The 24,964-nt window shown below is 40.5% G+C and overlaps 1 protein-coding gene and 1 pseudogene across 1 annotated transcript; both read right to left on the reverse strand.

Annotated features, from left to right (window-relative positions):
* Window positions 1–7,076: 7,076 nt before the first annotated feature.
* Window positions 7,077–11,863, reverse strand: LOC149282384 (E3 ubiquitin-protein ligase DCST1-like). The gene is made up of 4 exons (XM_089498260.1): window positions 11,794–11,863; window positions 10,667–10,735; window positions 9,753–9,894; window positions 7,077–8,883 (listed from the first exon to the last, which is right to left on the reverse strand). Exons 1-4 carry the CDS (start codon window positions 11,861–11,863, stop codon window positions 7,077–7,079), a joined length of 2,088 nt encoding a protein of 695 aa, XP_089354386.1.
* Window positions 11,864–13,607: 1,744 nt separating this feature from the next.
* LOC149282385 (COP9 signalosome complex subunit 8-like) lies at window positions 13,608–23,391 on the reverse strand (annotated as a pseudogene).
* Between the last annotated feature and the right edge of the window lie 1,573 nt (window positions 23,392–24,964).

A 24,964-nucleotide genomic window follows, 5' to 3' on the forward strand; every position in this document is an offset into this window, starting at 1 on the left:
AGCCAGAGTGGTGTATGGGTGAATTTCAGGGCATATAGGGGGTATAAGGCATATCGATATTAGGCATATCAGGGGGGCATAAAACAAATCTGGGGGTAAAAGGTATATCAGGGGGCTCAGTTGCATATCACTGGCATATAAGGAGTATAAGGCATATCGGGGGGCACAGTGGCATATCGGGGGGCGCAGTGGAATCTGGCATATAAGAGGTATAAGGCATATATGGGGGCAGAGTGGCAAGCTGGGGGTAAGAGGTGCATAACTGGGGGCAGTTTGGTAAATAAAAAAAAGTTTTTATTAAATATGAAAAATAGTTAACATATGAATTAATATTTACTAATAACTGTATTAAAACCTAGTTTGAGAAACACTGTGTTTGGGTTCTTGTAGCCTTTATTATTATGTCAGTAAAATAAGAAGGTGAATAGAGAAAGGCCATTGCAATAAAGAGATGAAAGTGTAAATTGTACGTTTTTTATTGCAATTTTTCTTCAATTTAAAATAATGTATTTTTTTATCCGATTAATCGACAAAATAATCGGCCAACTAATCGATTAAAATAATCGTTAGTTGCAGCCCTAAGTGTGATTGCTAACAGCAATCACAGTCCCATCTTGCCTAGGTTCCAGCATTTACTGGTTGCCTGGGTATAAAAGGAGACACCAAGGGACACCAAGCCAAAGGCACGCTGCCGTGTTGCATCTAACAGAAAGAGAAATAATATAGGAGAAGTGTGTTCATTAACATTGCTTCACACTGTATTTAACTGGCCACTTCTGGGGTCAACCGCATACCAAACTTACATTGGTTTCTGCAATTTTCACCAATGGTCTAAACTTTTACCCTATGAGACACTCATGGCCAAACCATACCAGAATGTTGCCGTTACCTGATATTTTACACCATGCAGTAAAGGAGGGCAGTGGAACTAAGTACTTAGTGGCACAAAAAAATCCTCTCTTCTCTTTGTTTGGAGAATACAGCAGCAAGAGACCGAGAGAGGTCCGTTGAAAGAAAAAAAAAACACCACTATATAATGTAAAGGCACAAACCAGGAGTAACCTATACTTTCAATTTTATTTCAGAATTCACCATGTGCTGTACCTCTTACAGCCTCCATGATTGGTTGAATGTTTTCTGACCACTGGATGCGTAGATTCCGGGGAAGTCTCTCTGCCAGATCCTCTATCCCACCTCCCAAATCCCAGCCAGCTCTGCATTGGCCTGCACAAAAGAAATACAGTGACTTTTACAGACTGCAGCATCTCAAAATATTACCTTCCCTACTATATACCTAAAGAATAAAAAAGTAAAAGCTCTGCTCATATTGAATTTAAAATAGTTTGCTTAAAAAGCCATTTCAAATTGGGCTGTATATAAATTAAATCCCTCTCCTGCAATACTTTTACTAGTGTGGGTGGTCTATTCCTAACGACGGCACTTTTACCTATTGCGTAATACACCCGAAACCCCTCTAGATTGTAAGCTCGTTTGAGCAGGGCCCTCCTCACCTGTTGTCTCCTCCCTGACAGCCAGGGAAGGTCTGCGCAATTGATAACGCTTGGCGTCTCGTGTGCTGTGTAAAGGACGCTCTATGGTTTGTCAGGAACCGCCTGGTGTTGAGGAGGGAGCAGGTCACAGTCTGACCGCCGCATGCTTATCCACAGCATGCTGAGAGAGTGCTCTCTGATGGACAGTCTAGAGGCTGAGGACTATCTCCATCAACCCCCTCACCCACTCCACTTCCCTATTTCCCCAGGCCGATTCCACTAATGTATACAAAAAACGATTGTATTATTTGAGCCTGAGACTAGCTTAGCGCACCGGCATTTTTTCATTTTCCCTGATTCCACCAATGTGCTAGCCATACGTGCCATGTCTGGAATTGTAATTGTACACGGCTTTTACTGTATTCTTGAGCTTTCCGTTAACTGAAGTAGTACTGTACATGTATTGCCCTGCGCTGCAGTACTGCTTATCTTTTTATCTAATAAAAATAAAAAATAGGGCATTCGTTTCTTATAGTAAAGTAAGTATGTTTTGCACAGTAAAGCTATAAGCACACACTACTTACAGATTTGATGGCAGGTGGTATTCTTTTCCAGAGATATCTGGCATTATTCCTGGTAAAACATACAAGCATCAGTTACCAGACAATCACTCATTTGCTGCAGTGAGAAATATAAAATTAGATTTACAAATCACATATACTAAACCAGACCTCCTCCGGCTGCCCCCACTAGATACCAGGGAGCCTGAAGCACAGGGGACAAGTCTAGGGATGCACTGGTACGTTTATTTATATTGTATTGTGTATTTATTTTTTTGTCAATATTTTTATACCTATTTTAGAGATGTCAGTTTTTCTTATATCAGGGGGGGGGGCATAAGGCATATCAGGGGGCACAGTGGCATCTCAGTGACATATAGGGGTAAAAGGCATATCAGAGGCATGGTGGCATATCAAGGGTAAAAGTCATATAGGGGGCTATAAGGTATATCGGGGGGCACAGTGGCATATCGGGGGTATAAGGCATATATGGGGGCAGAGTAGCATATAGGGGTATAAGGCATTTCTGGGGCAGAGAGGAAAGCTGGGGGTGAGGTGCGCATAACTGGGCAAAAATAGTTTACATGAATATTTACTAGTAAAGCTTTTTTTGGTATTTTTTGGGTTCTTGTTAAAATATAGCTTTAATTATTATGTCAGTAAAATAAGGCAAATTGTGAAATGCCATTGTGATAAAGAGATAAGTGTTAATGGCACATCTTAATGTAAATTATATGTTTTTATTTTAAATAAACGAAAAACTTGCATAGTTTGTTTTACCTGATTAATCGAAAAAATAATCGATTATGAAAATAATAGTCTAGTCTACATGCCTAAATGCATTGAGTTGCTGTCATATGATCGGCTGATGAGCTATTTGTGTTAACAAGCAATTGAACAGATGTACCTAATAACGTGGCCAGTGATTGTGCACGTGTGTGTGTGTATATATATATATATATATATATATATATATATATATATATATATATATATATATATATATATATCAGGGCTTGACAAGTTTGTTTTGAATCTAGGAGCCAGCAAAAAAAGTTAGGAGCCAGGATTTTTTTTTTTTAACTAACAGTTTTATTTTCAACAACAAAAATTAATGTCCCAAGGGAATCCTTCCCACTCTCCTCGAACACACACGCACACATATATTTATTTTTAAATATATATATATTTTTTACGATGTGAAGATCCTCTCCCAGTCACAAAGAACTCTTCTGTGAGCCCAGCCCCCTTGAGCGTCAAGTCTTGAAAGAGGTGGGACGAAGAGCCTCACTAAGGCACTGCCACTCAGCAGCACGGTGTGAGGTGGTAAGACCGCTTTAATTTTATTAGGGGCCGGCTTACTTACACCGTACTGCACGGTGACAAGGGCCAGTCTGGTCTTGCTCACGCGGGCCGCACATTGAAGTCCGGCGGGCTGGACGTTGGACGCCCTTGACCTAGGCGTCAGGACAAAATTCTCAGTCGCCATGGCGACCTAGGATTTGTCGAGCCCAGGGAGTCTTGGGGTGCATTGGTAAGGGGGGGGGATATCTAGGGACCAGAATGTCATATCAGGGAAGGGGCAGAAGGAAATTAAAGTAAGGTGTATTATGAATTAAGGGGGGTGCACATGAAAAACCAAAAGCCATTTTAACCCCTTGACTGCTAACGACGGCATGGTGCCGTCGCTAGCAGTCCCAGTCAGGTGCTAACGACGGCACCATGCCGTCACTAGCACTCTCCTACCTTGATGGAGGTCTGTGGACCCCCATCACCACCTATCCCGGCGATCTGCCCCTCATATTGAAGGGCATCACTGGGACCACCCGATCTGGCTGGTGACGTCGCGCGTAATGACGCGATGACGTCACCGCGCAACTTTATTGAAAACTGACAATTGTCAGTTTTCACGGTATGGGGGCATGCTGCTTAGATGCCTGTATCTCAGGCATCTAAGCAGCTACAGACCCCCAACATATACCGTTGGAAAGGTAATCGCTTCACATTTCCAACGGTATAATGCTTGTAAAAAAATAAAAATATTATGTTAAAAAAATAAAAAAGTACAAAAAAAGTAAAAAAAATGATTTGGGAGTCTCTAAAGGCAGATAAATAAAGATCAAAATTGCCTAGAGACCCCCAAATTAAATTATCTAAACATTAACTAGTTTAGCTTAAAAAAAAAAAAAAAAAAAAAAGTTTAAAGTATTCTAGCTAAATGATCACTGTGGTAGCCAATGTTACCACAGTGATCATGTAGCTATAAAAAGTCACATTCCCTTTTTGATCATGGGGTTAAATTTAGCCAATGGTAGAGAAAGGTAATTTTTTTTAAACCCTGATGAACTGCAGTTATTATTAAAATCAGCTGTTTAGCCTGTAGTACGTAAGTTAACCATGTCATCCCTGGAGCCCCTTGCATTTTTACTGCAAAACTTATTTTTGCTGTAAAAGTGATTTTATTTCTCCCTTTACGATCATTTCTTTGGGATTGTAAGGGGAAAGAATGGTGTGTGTGCTTCTGTGAGTGAATGTACGGATAGTATGGTGTGTGCTTCTGCAAGTGAATGGAGATATGAAAAGCGTGTGAATTGTCAGTAATTAGGGTTGAAGCCTTGATGTGGCATTACTGCTCACGTAAGAAGTTAAATTATAGCACATAAAAGTACATATTTTCAAAAACTACACCCCTCGGCGCATCAAATGAGGGGCTGCGTGTGTTTCTAGTACAAACCTGGAGTGCGCAAGACACAAATGAACATGTCGCTATGGTTAGAAAAAACATATTTTCTAGCCAAAGCGACACATTCCATCATTATTTGTGCACTCAACTTTTGTCCTAGAAATACATGTAACCCCTCATTTGAAGCTCCAAGGGGTGTAGTTTCTTGAAATGTGTACTTTATGTACCCTAATTTAACTTCCCAGATGTCTAGAGCACTTTAACTTCAGAAATGGCAGATTGGAGAATCTTGTTAAAAAATTGTCTTAAAACATTTAGGGGTGATGCCTGCATTTAGACAGCTCTAGACAGCTGGGAAGTTAAATTATGGTACATAAAGTATATATTTTCAGAAACTACACCCCTTGACGCATCAAATGAGGGGCTGCATGTGTTTCTAGGACAAACCTGGAGTGCGCAAGACATAAATGAACTTGTTGCTTTTAATTTTATTTTTTTAAAATTTTTTATTAGTGTGATATTCACTTATTTGTTGTGCACGTCAGATTTGTGATACAAATACAAATAAGATCTCATTTGCTGCAGCTGGGGGTGTAGTTTCTAAAAATATATAGTTTTGTTGGCATATTTTAACATCCCGGGCAGCTAGAGCTGTTTAATTGTCGCAGCCATGCATTAAATTTAAAGATGTCTTTTTGTGATAGTCTAATAAATTTAACTTTTAGCAATAAAATATTAGAAAAACACAGTCTACTGTTCTCAATTTCTGTTTATTTTAGACCGCTTACCTACTACAAATATTTAGCAACACAGGTTTTGATATTAGAGTTTAGAAAAATAACATTACAAACTAGTTTTTATTGAGTTGGAAGTGAAAAATTAAACTTTTTTCCCATTTTTGGCTGTATTTTGCAAACCTAATGAGACATACACATATAAAAATGGTATATTTGGAATCTGCTGGGTGTGCTGAAAAAAACAATATTTGGTTTGTATAGTTTATTCCCAAGAAATTTACTTGAAACGCTTTAAACGTGAGATACACCAAAATGCCGAAAACCAGCTTAGCACCAGGGTGGGAAATGGCTTAGCAGCCAAGGGGTTAAGTTGCTATTTGCATATAACCTATGCTGACTAACTGCATAATAGATACCAAACATGTTAGAATACACGTATTCCTGTTCATTAGATAAGATACTGTTTCACCATTCTGCTTAGTATTTTTTCTTTAAAAATAAATTTTCCCTTTTCTCACCAAACTTTTAGGGTGTGGCCTATAATCGGGCCAATACGCTGTGTGTGTGTGTAATATATAGATACACACACACATATATATATATATATATATATATATATACACACACACACACACACACACATACACTTACTCTGCACTACACACAATGGCTCTAGAACTATACCGCTGAAAGGAGAGCTGCCTTGATGCTGCCTCTTTAGCAGGCCTGGTACACTAGAACTGGGCATACACACCTGATCGCAACACAACACACAGATATCCAGTACAGCTCCCTGGGCCAGCCAGTGGAGATTAGAGGATTTCCCCGACTGGCCATGATGACCCCGCACAGAATAGTTAAGACAGTTGGGCAGCTACAAAGTACAGTGTCTGAAGATGGGAAACCCGAGAGGTATGCAATGGGGATATTTAACAGTGGCACATAGAAAAATATTAAAAAACAAATATCGGTAGATAGACTAGTTAAAATTTACCCAATGTTCCCAACACAAACTATAACTATTTGTAAACAAATTAAACAAGGAGAGGGATACTTGTTTTCGAGATGGAGCTAAAAATATTTTATGTGACTGTGGCCTAGTGATATGTAGGTACATTGTTAAGGCACTTGAAAATATCTGCACAATCTATCTCATAAACCAATTCTCTGGTTTCTGTTGTTTCTATACACACTATTGGCAATTTCTGTTCTGGAACACTATGATACCCTCATATCCGTTCTCAGCTCCTAGAAAAGAAGGACTGTGGGGGAAGAAAGGATCTAGGACTGGGACACGTTGCTGGTATGTTTTGTTCTCCTCATATTGTATCTTTGTCTACATTTCTCTCCGAAACTCAGAACAGCAAAGAATCTAATTGCAATACGCTGAGGCGGCAACGTTTCATCCATGATTAGCTTCCTGCACTGGATGAGCTTGCAACCTTCTACTACTAACACCTTTTGTGTAACACTATCACCAGAAACACTAAATAAGATACCAATTATAATTAGTTTTATTTGTTATTGGTTTTTGTATTGCCACCAGGTGACCCCAGAATGTTTATTGCATATAGGTGGTAAACATATGCAGGTGGAATTCCTGGGATCATTCCAATTCATCCTCATCACTCTCGCTGTCAGAGACGGAGTCTTCATGAGGTGTACATGCATAACAGAAGCGCTTCATATCTCTCCAGCACTGCCTGCAGTACACTGTGCCACAGTCTGCTATCTCGCACACATACGAGTCCTTGGTTTCACTAGAACTGCACACAATACAGCGTCTGCGAATGAACGGGCGCATCCAGCTCAAATAACGGTGCAGGGTAGAAGCAAAGCTTTTCAGTCTGTTCGCTTTGGCCCTGCGGATGATCTGTTTCCTTTTTATTTCTGCGTATGCAGCCCGCTTCTTCAGGTGTTCGTTATAAAGGAACAGAACGCGCCGCTTTTCTCTCTTTGGAAAGAAGAAGGCAGCAATCACTCTGCGGAGACGGCCAATATACACCTGGACAATGCAGAGCGACAGGAGTCCGACCACAGGAAGGCAAGACCACAGATAGCCCTCAACTGACATCCGAATCGGATTTAATAGACACATGGTGTTATTACTCAGGTGCATGGTGGCAGAAGAGCTGTTGAGGTTACCAATCGTACGCCTTAATATCTTGGAAATAAAAGTATCACCTCCAACCAGGACCTCCAGTTTGTGGTGACTGGAGAACACATACGAGATGTGCGAATGTTTCCGGATAATCTGGAATAGGTGATAAAGGATCCAGTCTGTAGTTAAGGCTAAGATGAGGAAGGTGAGCATGGGAACACACTGGAAAAACTCCATCATTGTTGTCTTCATCTCAAGGTCCTGAACCGCTGGATTCCAGGGAAACACAAAGCTCTTGCGCTCTCCCTTCCTCAGGGGTAGAAGGTGTCTCTTATTCCGTTTCCTCCTGCGAGCATCAATCTGCCTGAAGTAGGTTGTTACATAGGCGTTATCAAACCTAATGTTGGTGTTGTACTGGTGGCAATACTTGTAGGCAGAGATAAAGATGAAAACAAATGTGCAGGAAATGACAACACGGACAAAGGACCCAACCTTCCTCATACCTAACTTCTTCTGCTCTAATGTCTCTGTAATCTCCTCTGTGATCTCCTTTTTAGAAACGTTCATGCCAAGAAACATGCTTTGTTCTTGTTTAACGATTGCTATTTTGCTAGCAAAGCCATCGTCCATTCCATTCATAGTCGCATTGACCTTATCATAGATTGTTCCAAAATTGGCTTCCATAGGGATCTTCTTCTTGCACCATGTATTTACAACATTCATGATATTGCACAAAAATTTGAATTGCATAGGAAGGCACAAGAGATGGTTAAGGACAGGTAGGGGAATGGCCTTCATACAATCGTCATGTTTCTTGGCAAACCACTCACGGCATTTCTCAATACCTTTTTCAATAACGAACTCACAGCCCAGCATAGACTTCAGGTTGAACTTCTGCAGAGTGTCAAGAGTCTTGTTTTCCTCTTTTGTCTCCTTTTCTTTCTGTTCCTCAAGCTTTTTATCATAGCCTTCAGAGCTCTGCACCTCAGAATCTGTCTCCTTAAAAACAGATTTTATGCCGCTGGTGTCATTTTTAAGTTCTTTTGCCCCTTTTACCAAGTCTTCAATTATCTTTCTGAAAGGGTTTATAATAACTTTCCAGGACAACTTTGTGTGGTTTATCTGGAGCTCCACCTTGCACCCAATGGATTTTGCAACATCCTCCATGTTATGCTGCAGGTTGCTGACAGGTCCATCAAAAATAGACTGCAGTATAAGTTCAGGTTTTCTCCTCCCTTTCTTATTTCTGCTCTTCTTTGAGCCCAGAAAACAAAGGAGTGTCCAATGATCCACAATATTTTTGGAGAATGACCTGAAAAATAAAAATGTTAGCCAACTCATAACAATTCCGGTCTCACATATATTTTAAAACGGTCTGTTTCCCATCTCCCAATCCTCTTAATTATGGAAGTATCCAGCCCTAACCTAGCAGCCTCTGTCGCTGCTCCGATTCTAAAAGAGTGAGAAGAATAATGTTCAGCACCCAGACACAAAGCGAACAAACATTTTTTTAACACACTGTTAAATTGAAATCTTGTAAGCAGTTGTCCTGAACCATGAACAAGCCAGTTACCAGAGACCTTAGGGTGCTGAGCCATAAAAGCCTCAGACATCCTCACAGGGCAAATACCATTACCATTAACCCTTTGTAGGACTATCCAACAACCTTTACCCCGCTTGTCAGTTTTAGATGACCTCAGAAAATTTTTTAAACTAACGCCACAAATAACATCTAAGATTTGTAAACCTGAACCACCCTTTTTATTAATAGCCACTAGCTCACCTAATCTAAAAGCCCCCAAAAAGGCAATAGTAAAAGCCGTTTTGAATAGGCAAGACTCAAATATCATCCACTACTTTCACTAAATCATGCAGTAACTCATAAGAAATAGGTCTTCTCAAGTCTTGAATACAAGTTCTACCACCATAGCCTTTCAAAATCTGTTTCACTAAAAAATCTTTAAAAACATGTTGCTTAGCTGCTAAATTGAAGAAAAAAGATATACCCAACAAACACCTATCTATAAACGAACGCGGAAATTCTCTTTCTTAATTAGATCCAAAACTGGCATCCAACAAATCTACTTTGTTTGATTGAACAAAATTTGACCATAAACGCCATGACCACCTATAGCTGGCCCATGTGCTTTTTGATAAAGATCTGGCAATTAAGTTTCTTACCTGGGAGAAGTCAATTCCCATATGCACGGTGGAACCTGCAGCCCTTCCTTCTCTGCCTGGGGTGCCAGCTCCCTGAACAGCTTAAAATCAAAGCGCGAAAGAGCATCAGCTATATTGTTGTTTTTCCCCGGAATGTGTTTGGCTTTCAACCAAATATTATTAACAAAACACAAATAAACTAAGCGCCTTAATAAACTTATTACTGGTAAAGATTTTGCTCTCAAAGTGTTAACCACCCAGACTACCCCCATTTTATCACAATTCAACAAAATCCTTCTGTTACTCCCTGCAGGACCCCAAAATACAAGAGCCACAACTACTGGAAACAACTCCAACAATACTAAATTTTTAGTCCAACCGGCTTCGTACCAATCTATAGGCCATTTAGCAACAGCCCATTTCCCTTGCCAGAAAATTCCAAAACCAGATGCTCCCGCTGCATCTGTGAAAAATTCTAAATCATCACTAGTGATAAAATCATGCTGCCATATGGCGGCACCATTGAACTTTTTAAGAAATAACTTCCATATTAACAAATCCTCCTTAACCTGCCTAGTAACCCTAACTCTGTGAAAACCTATCTTCTTCCCGGCAATAGCTTTAGCCATCTGTCTGGAAAAAAACCCTTCCCATAGGGATTATCCTAGCTGCAAAATTCAATAAACCAAGTAAAGATTGAAAACATTTAACTGTCACCTTTTTAGCCGATAAAACTACATTAATCATAACACGCAATTTAACCACTTTTTCTTTAGGTAACTTAAATAACATCTTAACCGTGTCAATCTCTATACCTAAAAATAATAAAGAAGTAGCCGGAAAAACTGTCTTATGTGCTAACGGAATACCAAAAAACTCTGATAAAACAAAGAACGAATTCAACAAATGTAAACAATCTAAACTATCCGCCTTACCAATAAACAGGAAATCATCTAAATAAAGGACCACAGAATCAAGGCCCGAAACTTTCTTGACCACCCATTCTAAGAAACAAGCAAAAGCTTCAAAATAAAAACAAGAAATGGAACACCCCATCGGCAAACATTTATCGAAGTAGAATTGACCATTAAAATGAAAACCTAAAGAAGGAAAACAAATCGGGTTAATAGGCAAAAGCCGAAAAGCAGCTTCAATGTCCACCTTAGCAAGCAAAGCATTTTTTCCCAAACCGTCTCACCCACATCAAAGCGTCATCAAAGCTAGCATAATGAACGGGAAAATCAGCTGTGCAAATTTCATCATTAAGAGAACCTCCTTTTGGAAACGAAAGGTGATGAATTAGTCTGAAGGACCCCTTTTCTTTCTTTGGAACCAAACCCAAAGGCGACAACCTAAAATTGTCAAACGGAGGAAATTGAAAGGGGCCCGCAACTCTCCCAAGCAAAATTTCTTTTTTAATCTTTTCTTCAACAATCGTCAGATTACCTTCTACCGATTTCAGGTTATTAACCCAGCATAAGTTATCACCTTTAAAAACCGGAATATTAAAGCCAAATTTAAAACCATCATGTAGCAGTTTAGCCATCCGTTTGTTTGGATAAGTGTTTAAAAAGGGGAGCAGATTTAACTGTCTCACCGGCATCTCTGCTTTTTGGAAACTGATCCTTTCCCCTGTCCCCTACGAAAACATTTGACAGCTGGGTAGCTACATTCATGCCTAAACCTACATGAGTTAGGCCACTTACATTGGGAATCATTAAAGGACCAGCATATACCTTTTTGACGCATCTGCTGTGCATTAACCCCTTGCGGCCTAAAATTAGAAACATTTTTTTGAGGAAGCAAAACACTAACCCATGTTCCTACGTCCTTCATTCCCCACTGTAGGTTCTTATGCACCGCTAGCGTTTGCCTGAAAATCTCATCATAATTAAACCATGACAATCTACCAAAGTTCTTAAATGCCTCTAAAACTGCTTCCAAATGTTGAAACATTTTCAGAACATGGGCAGGGCAAAGGTCAGGAACCGTTTGATAGTGGAATTCGGCCGCTTTCGCTTGAATAAGCGGCTGCTCCTCCTCCTTATAAGTTTGCTTTCACTGTTCTGGGTCATCTCTCTTTCAAATTCGTCTCCTTCAAATTCCTCCTCTTCCACCTCCTCCTCTTCCATATTAACGTTTTCCACATCTTAAATGGGTCATCTAATGGGCCATACATGAATATGCAAGAGCCCATTTTTAAAACAGCCGTCATGCCCGTCTACTGTATTTCTGAAGCCTGAGCAATGTTTCAGTTATTAGGAGGCAGCTGTCTGGTAAGTCCAGTGTCAGCCGTGGTAAATACTGTCTTTCACTTTTACCCCAGGGCTCAGATAGAGCCTTCTGAAGAGGTAGATAAATGCAGCATATTGCACATGAACATTTAATGAGGGAACTATCCTAATGCACTCAAAAAGCTATTTTTAATCACTATTTAAAGGAAGACAGAGGTGGAAACAAATAACTAAGTGACCAGTACTGGCTTCCATATACCAGGAGGAATGCCTTTCGGTTACTGTACGCAAATATGAACAAAAAGCACCCAGTGTTTTACCTATGTGCAGATATTATTATTTTGAGTCAAGGGCCGATGGGGGCTCTGTGTTTGAGAGAACTGATGGGGAAGCTGCAGTTGCAAGGCATAGGGTGGGATGGTTACTAGTTTAGTGTTTTAATAAGGCACAGTTATGTCTGAGTGATTGATTATAGCAGTTGCGTAGTGTCTATTACGAGGTCTCTGTGCCTCTCACAGCATGGTTAGGAAGATGGGATCAGAGATCCTGGCTCTGTTATGGATTCTCATGCTTTATATGGGAATTCTAAGACAGACCTGAGAGCACCCAAAATAACTGAAAATAAAAGTGATGTATGGGAGGGGGAGGAGGCAAAGTGATGTATGGGAGGGGGAGGAGCCAGTGATGTACGGGAGGGGGAGGAGCCAGTGATGTACGGGAGGGGGAGGAGGCAAAGTGATGTATGGGAGGGGAGGAGCCAGTGATGTACGGGAGGGGGAGGAGGCAAAGTGATGTGTGGGAGGGGGAGGAGCCAGAGTGGTGTGTGGGAGGGGGAGGAGGCAAAGTGATGTATGGGAGGGGGAGGAGGCAAAGTGATGTATGGGAGGGGGAGGAGCCAAAGTGATGTATGGGAGGGGAGAGTCAGAGTGGAGTATGGGAGGGGGAGGAGCCAGAGTCGAGAATGGGAGGGGGAGGAGCCAGAGTGGTGTATGGGTGAATTTCAGGGCATATAGGGGGTATAAGGCATATAGATATTAGGCATATCAGGGGGGCATAAAACAAATCTGGGGGTAAAAGGTATATCAGGGGGCTCAGTTGCATATCACTGGCATATAAGGAGTATAAGGCATATCGGGGGGCTCAGTGGCATATAAGGGGGCACAGTGGAATCTGACATATAAGAGGTATAAGGCATATATGGGGGCAGAGTGGCAAGCTGGGGGTAAGAGGTGCATAACTGGGGGCAGTTTGGTAAATAAAAAAAAATTTAAACAAGGCTTTTTTTCTCCGTTTTTATTAAATATGAAAAATAGTTAACATATGAATTAATATTTACTAATAACTGTATTAAAACCTAGTTTGAGAAACACTGTGTTTGGGTTCTTGTAGCTTTTATTATTATGTCAGTAAAATAAGAAGGTGAATAGAGAAAGGCCATTGCAATAAAGAGATGAAAGTGTAAATTGTACGTTTTTTATTGCAATTTTTCTTCAATTTAAAATAATGTATTTTTTTATCCGATTAATCGACAAAATAATCGGCCAACTAATCGATTAAAATAATCGTTAGTTGCAGCCCTAAGTGTGATTGCTAACAGCAATCACAGTCCCATCTTGCCTAGGTTCCAGCATTTACTGGTTGCCTAGGTATAAAAGGAGACACCAAGGGACACCAAGCCAAAGGCACGCTGCCGTGTTGCATCTAACAGAAAGAGAAATAATATAGGAGAAGTGTGTTCATTAACATTGCTTCACACTGTATTTAACTGGCCACTTCTGCGGTCAACCGCATACCAAACTTACATTGGTTTCTGCAATTTTCACCAATGGTCTAAACTTTTACCCTATGAGACACTCATGGCCAAACCATACCAGAATGTTGCCGTTACCTGATATTTTACACCATGCAGTAAAGGAGGGCAGTGGAACTAAGTACTTAGTGGCACAAAAAAATCCTCTCTTCTCTTTGTTTGGAGAATACAGCAGCAAGAGACCGAGAGAGGTCCGTTGAAAGAAAAAAAAAACACCACTATATAATGTAAAGGCACAAACCAGGAGTAACCTATACTTTCAATTTTATTTCAGAATTCACCATGTGCTGTACCTCTTACAGCCTCCATGATTGGTTGAATGTTTTCTGACCACTGGTTGGCAGCAATGGATGCGTAGATTCCGGGGAAGTCTCTCTGCCAGATCCTCTATCCCACCTCCCAAATCCCAGCCAGCTCTGCATTGGCCTGCACAAAAGAAATACAGTGACTTTTACAGACTGCAGCATCTCAAAATATTACCTTCTCTACTATATACCTAAAGAATAAAAAAGTAAAAGCTCTGCTCATATTGAATTTAAAATAGTTTGCTTAAAAAGCCATTTCAGATTGGGCTGTATATAAATTAAATCCCTCTCCTGCAATACTTTTACTAGTGTGGGTGGTCTATTCCTAACGACGGCACTTTTACCTATTGCGTAATACACCCGAAACCCCTCTAGATTGTAAGCTCGTTTGAGCAGGGCCCTCCTCACCTGTTGTCTCCTCCCTGACAGCCAGGGAAGGTCTGCGCAATTGATAACGCTTGGCGTCTCGTGTGCTGTGTAAAGGACGCTCTATGGTTTGTCAGGAACCGCCTGGTGTTGAGGAGGGAGCAGGTCACAGTCTGACCGCCGCATGCTTATCCACAGCATGCTGAGAGAGTGCTCTCTGATGGACAGTCTAGAGGCTGAGGACTATCTCCATCAACCCCCTCACCCACTCCACTTCCCTATTTCCCCAGGCCGATTCCACTAATGTATACAAAAAACGATTGTATTATTTGAGCCTGAGACTAGCTTAGCGCACCGGCATTTTTTCATTTTCCCTGATTCCACCAATGTGCTAGCCATACGTGCCATGTCTGGAATTGTAATTGTACACGGCTTTTACTGTATTCTTGAGCTTTCCGTTAACTGAAGTAGTACTGTACATGTATTGCCCTGCGCTGCAGTACTGCTTATCTTTTTATCTAATAAAAATAAAAAATAGGGCATTCGTTTCTTATAGTAAAGTAAGTATGTTTTGCACAGTAAAGCTATAAGCACACACTACTTACAGATTTGCTGGCAGGTGGTATTCTTTTCCAGAGATATCTGGCATTATTCCTGGTAAAACATACAAGCATCAGTTACCAGACAATCACTCATTTGCTGCAGTGAGAAATATAAAATTAGATTTACAAATCACATATACTAAACCAGACCTCCTCCGGCTGCCCCCACTAGATACCAGGGAGCCTGAAGCACAGGGGACAAGTCTAGGGATGCACTGGTAAGTTTATTTATATTGTATTGTGTATTTATTTTTTTGTCAATATTTTTATACCTATTTTAGAGATGTCAGTTTTTCTTATATCAGGGGGGGGGGCATAAGGCATATCAGGGGGCACAGTGGCATCTCAGTGACATATAGGGGTAAAAGGCATATCAGAGGCATGGTGGCATATCAAGGGTAAAAGTCATATAGGGGGCTATAAGGTATATCGGGGGGCACAGTGGCATATCGGGGGTATAAGGCATATATGGGGGCAGAGTAGCATATAGGGGTATAAGGCATTTCTGGGGCAGAGAGGAAAGCTGGGGGTGAGGTGCGCATAACTGGGCAAAAATAGTTTACATGAATATTTACTAGTAAAGCTTTTTTTGGTATTTTTTGGGTTCTTGTTAAAATATAGCTTTAATTATTATGTCAGTAAAATAAGGCAAATTGTGAAATGCCATTGTGATAAAGAGATAAGTGTTAATGGCACATCTTAATGTAAATTATATGTTTTTATTTTAAATAAACGAAAAACTTGCATAGTTTGTTTTACCTGATTAATCGAAAAAATAATCGATTATGAAAATAATAGTCTAGTCTACATGCCTAAATGCATTGAGTTGCTGTCATATGATCGGCTGATGAGCTATTTGTGTTAACAAGCAATTGAACAGATGTACCTAATAACGTGGCCAGTGATTGTGCACGTGTGTGTGTGTGTATATATATATATATATATATATATATATATATATATATATATCAGGGCTTGACAAGTTTGTTTTGAATCTAGGAGCCAGCAAAAAAAGTTAGGAGCCAGGATTTTTTTTTTTTAACTAACAGTTTTATTTTCAACAACAAAAATTAATGTCCCAAGGGAATCCTTCCCACTCTCCTCGAACACACACGCACACATATATTTATTTTTAAATATATATATATTTTTTACGATGTGAAGATCCTCTCCCAGTCACAAAGAACTCTTCTGTGAGCCCAGCCCCCTTGAGCGTCAAGTCTTGAAAGAGGTGGGACGAAGAGCCTCACTAAGGCACTGCCACTCAGCAGCACGGTGTGAGGTGGTAAGACCGCTTTAATTTTATTAGGGGCCGGCTTACTTACACCGTACTGCACGGTGACAAGGGCCAGTCTGGTCTTGCTCACGCGGGCCGCACATTGAAGTCCGGCGGGCTGGACGTTGGACGCCCTTGACCTAGGCGTCAGGACAAAATTCTCAGTCGCCATGGCGACCTAGGATTTGTCGAGCCCAGGGAGTCTTGGGGTGCATTGGTAAGGGGGGGGGATATCTAGGGACCAGAATGTCATATCAGGGAAGGGGCAGAAGGAAATTAAAGTAAGGTGTATTATGAATTAAGGGGGGTGCACATGAAAAACCAAAAGCCATTTTAACCCCTTGACTGCTAACGACGGCATGGTGCCGTCGCTAGCAGTCCCAGTCAGGTGCTAACGACGGCACCATGCCGTCACTAGCACTCTCCTACCTTGATGGAGGTCTGTGGACCCCCATCACCACCTATCCCGGCGATCTGCCCCTCATATTGAAGGGCATCACTGGGACCACCCGATCTGGCTGGTAATGACGCGATGACGTCACCGCGCAACTTTATTGAAAACTGACAATTGTCAGTTTTCACGGTATGGGGGCATGCTGCTTAGATGCCTGTATCTCAGGCATCTAAGCAGCTACAGACCCCCAACATATACCGTTGGAAAGGTAATCGCTTCACATTTCCAACGGTATAATGCTTGTAAAAAAATAAAAATATGTTAAAAAAATAAAAAAGTACAAAAAAAGTAAAAAAAATGATTTGGGAGTCTCTAAAGGCAGATAAATAAAGATCAAAATTGCCTAGAGACCCCCAAATTAAATTATCTAAACATTAACTAGTTTAGCTTAAAAAAAAAAAAAAAAAAAAAAGTTTAAGTATTCTAGCTAAATGATCACTGTGGTAGCCAATGTTACCACAGTGATCATGTAGCTATAAAAAGTCACATTCCCTTTTTGATCATGGGGTTAAATTTAGCCAATGGTAGAGAAAGGTAATTTTTTTTAAACCCTGATGAACTGCAATTATTATTAAAATCAGCCGTTTAGCCTGTAGTACGTAAGTTAACCATGTCATCCCTGGAGCCCCTTGCATTTTTACTGCAAAACTTATTTTTGCTGTAAAAGTGATTTTATTTCTCCCTTTACGATCATTTCTTTGGGATTGTAAGGGGAAAGAATGGTGTGTGTGCTTCTGTGAGTGAATGTACGGATAGTATGGTGTGTGCTTCTGCAAGTGAATGGAGATATGAAAAGCGTGTGAATTGTCAGTAATTAGGGTTGAAGCCTTGATGTGGCATTACTGCTCACGTAAGAAGTTAAATTATAGCACATAAAAGTACATATTTTCAAAAACTACACCCCTCGGCGCATCAAATGAGGGGCTGCGTGTGTTTCTAGTACAAACCTGGAGTGCGCAAGACACAAATGAACATGTCGCTATGGTTAGAAAAAACATATTTTCTAGCCAAAGCGACACATTCCATCATTATTTGTGCACTCAACTTTTGTCCTAGAAATACATGTAACCCCTCATTTGAAGCTCCAAGGGGTGTAGTTTCTTGAAATGTGTACTTTATGTACCCTAATTTAACTTCCCAGATGTCTAGAGCACTTTAACTTCAGAAATGGCAGATTGGAGAATCTTGTTAAAAAATTGTCTTAAAACATTTAGGGGTGATGCCTGCATTTAGACAGCTCTAGACAGCTGGGAAGTTAAATTATGGTACATAAAGTATATATTTTCAGAAACTACACCCCTTGACGCATCAAATGAGGGGCTGCATGTGTTTCTAGGACAAACCTGGAGTGCGCAAGACATAAATGAACTTGTTGCTTTTAATTTTATTTTTTTAAAATTTTTTATTAGTGTGATATTCACTTATTTGTTGTGCACGTCAGATTTGTGATACAAATACAAATAAGATCTCATTTGCTGCAGCTGGGGGTGTAGTTTCTAAAAATATATAGTTTTGTTGGCATATTTTAACATCCCGGGCAGCTAGAGCTGTTTAATTGTCGCAGCCATGCATTAAATTTAAAGATGTCTTTTTGTGATAGTCTAATAAATTTAACTTTTAGCAATAAAATATTAGAAAAACACAGTCTACTGTTCTCAATTTCTGTTTATTTTAGACCGCTTACCTACTACAAATATTTAGCAACACAGGTTTTGATATTAGAGTTTAGAAAAATAACATTACAAACTAGTTTTTATTGAGTTGGAAGTGAAAAATTAAACTTTTTTCCCATTTTTGGCTGTATTTTGCAAACCTAATGAGACATACACATATAAAAATGGTATATTTGGAATCTGCTGGGTGTGCTGAAAAAAACAATATTTGGTTTGTATAGTTTATTCCCAAGAAATTTACTTGAAACGCTTTAAACGTGAGATACACCAAAATGCCGAAAACCAGCTTAGCACCAGGGTGGGAAATGGCTTAGCAGCCAAGGGGTTAAGTTGCTATTTGCATATAACCTATGCTGACTAACTGCATAATAGATACCAAACATGTTAGAATACACGTATTGCTGTTCATTAGATAAGATACTGTTTCACCATTCTGCTTAGTATTTTTTCTTTAAAAATAAATTTTCCCTTTTCTCACCAAACTTTTAGGGTGTGGCCTATAATCGGGCCAATACGCTGTGTGTGTGTGTAATATATAGATACACACACACACACATATATATATATATATATATATATACACACACTTACTCTGCACTACACACAATGGCTCTAGAACTATACCGCTGAAAGGAGAGCTGCCTTGATGCTGCCTCTTTAGCAGGCCTGGTACACTAGAACTGGGCATACACACCTGATCGCAACACAACACACAGATATCCAGTACAGCTCCCTGGGCCAGCCAGTGGAGATTAGAGGATTTCCCCGACTGGCCATGATGACCCCGCACAGAATAGTTAAGACAGTGGGGCAGCTACAAAGTACAGTGTCTGAAGATGGGAAACCCGAGAGGTATGCAATGGGGATATTTAACAGTGGCACATAGAAAAATATAAAAAAACAAATATCGGTAGATAGACTAGTTAAAATTTACCCAATGTTCCCAACACAAACTATAACTATTTGTAAACAAATTAAACAAGGAGAGGGATACTTGTTTTCGAGATGGAGCTAAAAATATTTTATGTGACTGTGGCCTAGTGATATGTAGGTACATTGTTAAGGCACTTGAAAATATCTGCACAATCTATCTCATAAACCAATTCTCTGGTTTCTGTTGTTTCTATACACACTATTGGCAATTTCTGTTCTGGAACACTATGATACCCTCATTACCGTTCTCAGCTCCTAGAAAAGAAGGACTGTGGGGGAAGAAAGGATCTAGGACTGGGACACGTTGCTGGTATGTTTTGTTCTCCTCATATTGTATCTTTGTCTACATTTCTCTCCGAAACTCAGAACAGCAAAGAATCTAATTGCAATACGCTGAGGTGGCAACGTTTCATCCATGATTAGCTTCCTGCACTGGATGAGCTTGCAACCTTCTACTACTAACACCTTTTGTGTAACACTATCACCAGAAACACTAAATAAGATACCAATTATAATTAGTTTTATTTGTTATTGGTTTTTGTATTGCCACCAGGTGACCCCAGAATGTTTATTGCATATAGGTGGTAAACATATGCAGGTGGAATTCCTGGGATCATTCCAATTCATCCTCATCACTCTCGCTGTCAGAGACGGAGTCTTCATGAGGTGTACATGCATAACAGAAGCGCTTCATATCTCTCCAGCACTGCCTGCAGTACACTGTGCCACAGTCTGCTATCTCGCACACATACGAGTCCTTGGTTTCACTAGAACTGCACACAATACAGCGTCTGCGAATGAACGGGCGCATCCAGCTCAAATAACGGTGCAGGGTAGAAGCAAAGCTTTTCAGTCTGTTCGCTTTGGCCCTGCGGATGATCTGTTTCCTTTTTATTTCTGCGTATGCAGCCCGCTTCTTCAGGTGTTCGTTATAAAGGAACAGAACGCGCCGCTTTTCTCTCTTTGGAAAGAAGAAGGCAGCAATCACTCTGCGGAGACGGCCAATATACACCTGGACAAAGCAGAGCGACAGGAGTCCGACCACAGGAAGGCAAGACCACAGATAGCCCTCAACTGACATCCGAATCGGATTTAATAGACACATGGTGTTATTACTCAGATGCATGGTGGCAGAAGAGCTGTTGAGGTTACCAATCGTACGCCTTAATATCTTGGAAATAAAAGTATCACCTCCAACCAGGACCTCCAGTTTGTGGTGACTGGAGAACACATACGAGATGTGCGAATGTTTCCGGATAATCTGGAATAGGTGATAAAGGATCCAGTCTGTAGTTAAGGCTAAGATGAGGAAGGTGAGCATGGGAACACACTGGAAAAACTCCATCATTGTTGTCTTCATCTCAAGGTCCTGAACCGCTGGATTCCAGGGAAACACAAAGCTCTTGCGCTCTCCCTTCCTCAGGGGTAGAAGGTGTCTCTTATTCCGTTTCCTCCTGCGAGCATCAATCTGCCTGAAGTAGGTTGTTACATAGGCGTTATCAAACCTAATGTTGGTGTTGTACTGGTGGCAATACTTGTAGGCAGAGATAAAGATGAAAACAAATGTGCAGGAAATGACAACACGGACAAAGGACCCAACCTTCCTCATACCTAACTTCTTCTGCTCTAATGTCTCTGTAATCTCCTCTGTGATCTCCTTTTTAGAAACGTTCATGCCAAGAAACATGCTTTGTTCTTGTTTAACGATTGCTATTTTGCTAGCAAAGCCATCGTCCATTCCATTCATAGTCGCATTGACCTTATCATAGATTGTTCCAAAATTGGCTTCCATAGGGACCTTCTTCTTGCACCATGTATTTACAACATTCATGATATTGCACAAAAATTTGAATTGCATAGGAAGGCACAAGAGATGGTTAAGGACAGGTAGGGGAATGGCCTTCATACAATCGTCATGTTTCTTGGCAAACCACTCACGGCATTTCTCAATACCTTTTTCAATAACGAACTCACAGCGCAGCATAGACTTCAGGTTGAACTTCTGCAGAGTGTCAAGAGTCTTGTTTTCCTCTTTTGTCTCCTTTTCTTTCTGTTCCTCAAGCTTTTTATCATAGCCTTCAGAGCTCTGCACCTCAGAATCTGTCTCCTTAAAAACAGATTTTATGCCGCTGGTGTCATTTTTAAGTTCTTTTGCCCCTTTTACCAAGTCTTCAATTATCTTTCTGAAAGGGTTTATAATAACTTTCCAGGACAACTTTGTGTGGTTTATCTGGAGCTCCACCGTGCACCCAATGGATTTTGCAACATCCTCCATGTTATGCTGCAGGTTGCTGACAGGTCCATCAAAAATAGACTGCAGTACATACATCACCAGGTAAGCACGGCCTTCTTTGCCCAAAATATTTGGTGCCATCATGATTGTGGCACAGCGAAAGTGAGAAGATGTACCCCATCCGATGGCAAAGGTTCCTGATAGCCCATACAGAAGGTTTATCTTATTTTCTTGATATAGATTCATTGGATGTACCAACAAAAAGTAGATTCCAGTGCCAATCATACCCCCAGCTCCAGCACCAAGGAAGAATTTTGTCATGAAAAATTCATTCGGGTCACTGAAAAGGAATCTAAGACAGAACATGGGCATGGCAAAGGTCAGGAACCGTTTGATAGTGGAATTCGGTCGCTTTCGCTTGAATAAGCGGCGGCTGCTCCTCCTCCTTATAGGTTTGCTTCCACTCTTCTGGGTCATCTCTCTTTCAAATTCGTCTCCTTCAATCTCCTCCTCTTCCACCTCCTTCTCTTCTATCTCCTCCTCTTCCATATTAACGTTTTTCCACATCTTAAATCTATCTATATTCAGATATGGGAGGTGCTGCAGTAGTCACGACTTCACACTCCAAACACTAACTGCAGACTGGAATGGTCTGTGGAAATCACGCTGACTACTGCACAGCTACTGTGACATCACAAAGAGGCCCTCAGTGAACACACAATGGCTCATTAGCATATTCCTACCAGTAAAATAAGTGGCTGTAGTAACATTAAACAATCTGAACATAAGATTTATCACCCCTGTGGGGAAATCCCTGAATTTATAGGGCATTAACACATATTCACAAATGAATCCGTATGAGCCCTGCCAACGGCCATCTCACAATTTGAATCTATAAAAACCACACAGAAAATGATATCTAAACAATGAATTGTATCTTTGTGAGTTATGTTGTAAAATGAAGAAATTGTGATTTCCAAAAGCATTTTTATATTTTTACTCATTTTCACAATACTCATTTTCACAGATGTGATGAAGCAAGAATCATCATGAAATATATTAATGTCCCCGAATGTAAAATGGGTCATCATGTTGTGCTTGCAGAGCAATCAGTAGTTGCAGAAGACAACCAGAACAAAAAAATATATTTAAAATATAAAATGATTAGAACAGCTGCACAGATGTGTATTATTTAGTACGTTACAGCTGCTGCATAGATGTATCTTTCATATAATATCAGAGAGTTAGGAAGAATAACTTACATGTCATTGTGTAGAAGGTATAGCGCTAGAAGCTGACTGTACACCTGGGGTGTTGCAATACCTCCTGGAGCCTGAACAGACATAATGCAGTTTTAAACCATAACGTAAATATATGTGCACTTGACAGAAAAACAACATCAGCCCAGAATCACCTAGAGAAAATAAAACTACTAATGCCACTAGAGGTAACGCAGTTCCAGACATGATGTCACACTTAAACGTACACAAAAGACGTAGAGCGCTTCACTATGTACTATATACACGAGAGTATTCTGTAGCTAAATGCATCTAAACACAGCCCATGAAATCAGCAGCGTTACCACCGATTTGCAACCATAGCTCCCGATCTGCCACCCACCGGAGTACAGCTACGGTAGAGAACCGCCGTCCTGCCAGCTCCCTTACGTATAATGAAGGAACACTAAACGCCTCACCTCAAGTTCTTGCTCCTCGCACTGCTCCAACAACCTCTGGAAGGAGACCGGGTTTTCCGCCATCACGGCCACTGGCATTTTCCCCGCAAGCCCACAGGGCCTCCCGTCTAGAACCACTGACACCGGTCTTCCTCTTCCGGGTTCAAACCCGTCAATGTATCCAAAGTCAGAGTTGTTCTAACTACTAGAGACCAAAGTGCAAATACATGCCCGTCTTTCAACGGTAGCCATTTTGTTGGTGTCGCTTCCGTTCTAGTGCTTTCAGTGCATGCAAGGGAAGCGTACGACTACGTACTATCGTGTGGGCCGGGGGGGTGCTTGCAGACACTGGGGCGCGCAATGTTTCGCTGCTAGTGCTTCCCCGGTAGACTGCAAATTGCCTTTTAGCTTAATTCTAAACGGGCTAACGTCTCATCAAACGAAAAGTGAGAGGGACGAGAGGCTCTGCAATGTGTATCATCTGCTTACATAAATCATAGGGCCGGGGAATAAATGATTCCAGTAGAAAGGACGGTGAAGATAAATTTGGCCGAGATGGTTGCTTTGATATACGCAACTATCCTATGCAACGGACAGTTAAACACAATGTTACCTCAATTGATACCTCTTTGGAGTTTGTGTGTGTACACACACACATACATAGATACAAATATATGCATATATATTCACATAGATATATATATATATATTTGAGTACAATTATCCTTCATTTACAATGTTCAACCAAAGAATAAACGTTACTAAAAATATTGCAGTGTTTAACCTCTCATAGCACAGAAAAACATCCTGTTGGCGACAGTTGGTATCCTAGGCACGCCATGACTTTAAATGGGTGTAAAACACGATCTATAAATGCTTTCTTTACACAAACAATGTTGCTTTAATGCTGCCTCATGTGGCCCCTCTCCCGGACATCAGCCGAATATTGTATGGCGACAGACGCTTGATGTAACATAGTTTAGAAGGCAATTAATGATCACCCCAGGACTATGGTGACCACATGTACCAATTAACACACGGGGAAAGATCACGATATAACGTTAAATGCTGGACCCAAATAGTGCGATTGTGTATTAGCATTGAAATTGGAACCTGCATTCTGACTAACATTATTCTATGTCATAACTTCAAGTCTAAAACACACATGGGAATACTTTGTCATTTTATTGACATTTTATTTTTCTCGTATATAGTGGTCACTAATATGCCAGCAACGAATACACGCCATTACTATGTTATCTATGTTTATGTTTTCTTTTATACCTTCATTGAATGTTACGGCTTTCAAGATGTACTCCTGATGTTTCCATTTGGGTTTTTTAAGGACAACTTAAAAAACACACACATTCAAGATATATTGTACAGAAAAACCACAAATATTACTGAAACTTTGATAAATGCTGGTGGTAAAATGTGTGCATGGAAATAGTTAATATACCAGCATTTGAAATACCCTGGGGTGCTTAGTTTTTAAACATACATGAATTGATGCGGTAAACCGAATTGATCGGCTTCAAAGATGTCCTCAAAAGCCCTGGGTTGGGTTTTCGGTGCCTCACTATCGAGGCATTTGAGCGAAACCATTGAAGCTTACAAGGTGATTGTTGAACTTCTTGTTGTTTTCCTTCAACCTTTTCTGAACCAGTTTTGC

Source organism: Sceloporus occidentalis, unplaced genomic scaffold (assembly GCF_023333645.1).
Source record: "Sceloporus occidentalis isolate IW3139 unplaced genomic scaffold, rSceOcc1.0.p SCAF_117, whole genome shotgun sequence".
In the NCBI taxonomy this organism is placed as follows: domain Eukaryota; kingdom Metazoa; phylum Chordata; class Lepidosauria; order Squamata; family Phrynosomatidae; genus Sceloporus; species Sceloporus occidentalis.